The sequence below is a fragment of the Colobus angolensis genome, unplaced genomic scaffold (genome assembly GCF_000951035.1).
Source record: "Colobus angolensis palliatus isolate OR3802 unplaced genomic scaffold, Cang.pa_1.0 Scaffold36, whole genome shotgun sequence".
NCBI lineage: Eukaryota > Metazoa > Chordata > Mammalia > Primates > Cercopithecidae > Colobus > Colobus angolensis.
Window position 1 is genome coordinate 2,636,883 of NW_012116932.1, and position 3,973 is coordinate 2,640,855.

The window sequence follows — 3,973 nt, forward strand, 5'->3', positions numbered from 1 at the left end:
GGCTCCTTATCCTTAAAACAGGGACACAGCCGGGCATGGTGGCTCAAGCCTGTAATCCCAACACTTTGGGAGGCCGAGGCGGGTGGATCACGAAGTCAGGAGATCGAGACCATCCTAGCTAACATGGTGAAACCTCGTCACTACTAAAAATTAACCAGGTGCGGTAGCACACACCTGTAATCCCAGCTACTTGAGAGGCTGAGGCAGGAGAATCGCTTGAACCCGGGCAGTGGAGGTTGCAGTGAGCCGAGATGGCGCCACTGCACTCCAGCCTGGGCAACAGAGTGAGACTCCACCTCAAACAAACAAACAAATAAAAAAACAGAAACACAATAATCTTAGTTCCACAGACTTACACTGAGGCATAAATGAGATAATACATGTTAAAATCTTAGTACAGGGGCCAGATGTGGTGGCTCAGGCCTCCAAATCCCTGTACTTTGGGAGGCTGAGGCAGGAGGACTGCTTGAGCCCAGGAGTTCTAGACCAGCTTGGGCAATACAGCAAGACCCCATCTCAAAAAAATAAAAAATTAAAATTAAAAAACCTTAGTACATAGCAAGCATTTGATAATGGAGGAACATATCAGGCCTGCCAGACAAAGCAAACATTGGTTGAAAATCTAGACTCTAGGCTGGGTGCAGTGGCTTACACCTGTAATCCCAGCACTTTGGGATGCTGAAGAGGGTAGATCACTTGAGGTCAGGAGTTCGAGACCAGCCTGGCCAACATGGTGAAACCCCATCTCTACTAAAAATACAAAAATTAGCCAGGCATGGTGGTGCGCGCCTATAATCCCAGCTACTCGGCAGCAGAACTGCTAGAACCTGGGAGTTGTAGGTTGCAGTGACTGAGATTGCACCACTGCATTCCAGCCTGGGTGGCAGAGTGAGACTTTGTCTCAAAAAAAAGAAAAGAAAATCTGGCCTGTAGGCTGGGCACGGTAGCTCATGCCTGTAATCCTGGCACTTTGGGGGGCTGAGGTAGGCAGATCACTTGAAGGCAGGAGTTTTGAGACCAGCCTAGCCGACATGGTGAAAACCTGTCTCTACTAAAAATATAAAAGTTATCTGGTCATGGTGATGGGCACCTGTAATCCCAGCTACTCGGGAGGCTGAGGCAGAGGAATCACTTGAACCCCAGAGGCGGAGGTTACAGTGAGCCAAGATTGTGCCACTCAAACAAAAAAAAAAAAAAGAAAAAAAAGAAAATCTAAACTCTAGATCTGCACTATCCAATAGGATCCCCACTAGCCTGATACTAGCTTCATTTCAACTTCTTAACAGCCATACATGACCAATGGTGTCCCTGTAAGACCGTGCAGATATCTAGAGAACATTTCCAGCCATCATCTCAGAAAGTTCTATGTGACAATGCGTCTCAAGATAGAAGATGTCATTAACAGCAAAGAATCTGGGGCTCGACTGCCTGGGTTTCAAATCCCTGTTTCACCCTTTCCAGCTGTGTGACCTCGAGCAGGTTAAATTCTCTGTGCCTCAGTTTCCTCATCTGTAAAGTGGAAGAAATAATAACCCTGCCTTATAGGATTGTTGTGAGGATGTAAATGAGTTCATGTTTGTAAAGTGCTTAGAACGATGTCTGGCTCCCAGTAGAAGCTCAGTAAGCATTTGTCAAAGTCACTGGCAGGAAAGATAGGGAAAAACTGGATCCAGAAAGAGACCTGGCCCAGATCCTGAGTGAAACAGAAAGGACACCTAAATAGCAGGTTGGTTGTAAGGAGAGTCATTAACATACTTTGTAAAGTGACTCAAAATGCTTCCAGGAAAGCTGAGCGGTACCCCTCCAGCCCCGCCCCTCCAATGCTCTGGGCCCCTGGGAAGGATAGGGCTCCAGCACAGCCCGTCCCCTCCCCTTACCATCTCCATAGGCTGGCCCAGGGTCCTCAGCCCAGGTGGGTGGAAAGGGCACCGTGAGAGGTAAGCGGGGCCGACGGGAGGTCAGGAAGCTGCCAGGCGGACCCCCAGGCTCTCGGCCCAAGGGGCTGGGGGGCTGCTCTGCGGCAGAGGTGGCCAGCAGCTCCTGCAGGATGTTGATGGGTGAGACAGTGAGCTCCCAGTTGGTGATACCGAAGTCACGTAGGTGGGCCCGGGCGTGGCTGGAGAGGCCGGCCCGTGTGTCGAAGCCAGCCCCGCAGAAGTCACAGCGCATCAGGCTGAAGGTGCCTGGGTCAAAGTTGGCCACTGTGGAGAGAGGACAGGACTGCCTGAGGTGGGGAGGGGCTACTCCCCAGCCCCAACCCCCCCCCATACTCAGGGCTTCACCCTGGACTGTCTTCCTTCCCCGTGGCTGTCCCTTTTGCTCCTGCCTGCCCCTCAGCTCTCAGCTCCTGTATCCTCCCACCCCATTCCAGGAAGCCTAACCCTCCCAGATACCTCCTTCCCATATCTGGCAACATCAAGGAGGGGCCTCTCCTGCAAAATCCCTTCTCCAGGGCCAGGTGCGGTAGCCCATGCCTGTATTCCCAGCTCTTTGGGAGGCCAGGCGGGAAGATCTCTTGAGCCCAGGAGTTTGACACCAGCCTGGGCAATATAGTAAGAGCCCATCTCAATAAAAAAAAATTAGCTGGGCGTAGTGGTGCGTGCCTGTAGTCCCAGCTACTTGAGAGGGTAAGGTGGGAGAATTGCTTGAGCTCAGGAGTTTGAGGCTGCAGTGAGCTATAATTGCCCCATGGCACTCCAGCCTGGGCAACAGAGCAAGACTCTGTCCCTTAAAAAAAGAAAGAAAAAGAAATGCTTCTCCAGTTGTGGACTTGCCATCCTCTGTATTTGATTAATAGCCTTCTCGTGACTATTTTTACTCATGATCACCCAAGTGCTGTAAATTAAATATTTGTTGGATGAAGAAATGGACAAATGGATGTAATGCCCTCTGCTGAGAGCCTTCTCTGAGCCCTGCAACTGGAGTTAGGGACTTTGTCTCAGCTTCCCCAGCCTCCTGGTTCCCCCAGCTTTCCCCGCATCTCAGCCCTTTTCAGTCAGTGTCATCACTGCCTGGTTTCCTGGTTGTCCACCCCTTGCCCCCTACCCCTAGTGGGTAGACACACATACACACACACAGACACACACACACAGACACACACACACACACACACTCATACACCATACTGGCACCTCCCCAAGTGGGCTGTGTGTCTGCCAATGTCAGAACCACCCAGAGTGCTCCTGTTGGAGACAGACTTCGGGAATCAGAGCCTCGTACCGTGGGAATTGACAGACCTTACAGGCAGCCTCAGGGGGTTCTGAAGCTGGCCAGGATGGGGTGGAGGGGGTCCCACCACTCCTGGACTGGGCCATGAACTCCGAGAGTCCAAGAACTGCTATTCTGTCCACTGCTGTGTCCCCAGGTCCCCAGAACAGAGGGGAACCTTGCTCAGTAAATATTTGTTGAATGGAGGAATGAATGAAATTCTCTGCCCGAGGCTGACTCTTCTACCCACACTCCTTCCTCCAGTGGCTGGAATGGCCAGGGCACTGGGGCGTCTCCACACATCCACCGACGGGTGGTCTTTACTGCAGCTCCCAAGTCTCTCAGGAGCAGAGGCCCCAGTGTCCCCCTGCTTGGCACTAAGGGAGAGAATTTAGATCAAGGGTAGGTTGCCCAGCCATGTGTCTCCTGGGCCTTTTAAAGTGAAGCTGTCCTACCTTTTTTCTTCTTCTTCTGGAAGGAGAACCTGCGCTCAATGGCCTTCACCTCCTCAGCGGAGATGAAATGGCGCACATTGTAGCTGACGCCCACACGGTTCAGGTGGCCCCGGACGTGGTTGGCCAAGCCGATGCCGTTGTGGAAGCGATCGGGGCAGTAGGGGCATTTCCGTTCCTCGTGCTTCAGTGCCATGGCCGGGTCCCCATCCAGGAGTGTGTCCAACCCCAGCGGGCCGCCCAGCGGCGCATCCAGGAGCAGGAAGTCCAGCGGGTGTGCGCCTGCCAGCCCCAGCTCCTCGGGCTGCAGCCTC

At 52.7% G+C, this 3,973-nt stretch overlaps 1 protein-coding gene across 1 annotated transcript in view; it reads right to left on the reverse strand.

Moving 5' to 3' along the window:
* WIZ (widely interspaced zinc finger motifs) overlaps positions 1–3,973 on the reverse strand; it is an 18,686-nt gene that overhangs the window by 13,221 nt on the left and 1,492 nt on the right. Inside the window, exons 2-3 of the mRNA XM_011953230.1 lie at positions 3,663–3,970; positions 1,878–2,201 (exon numbers count right to left, since the gene is read on the reverse strand). Of these exons, the coding sequence (XP_011808620.1) occupies positions 1,878–2,201; positions 3,663–3,970 (632 nt within the window). The remainder of the gene's footprint in view (positions 1–1,877; positions 2,202–3,662; positions 3,971–3,973) is intronic.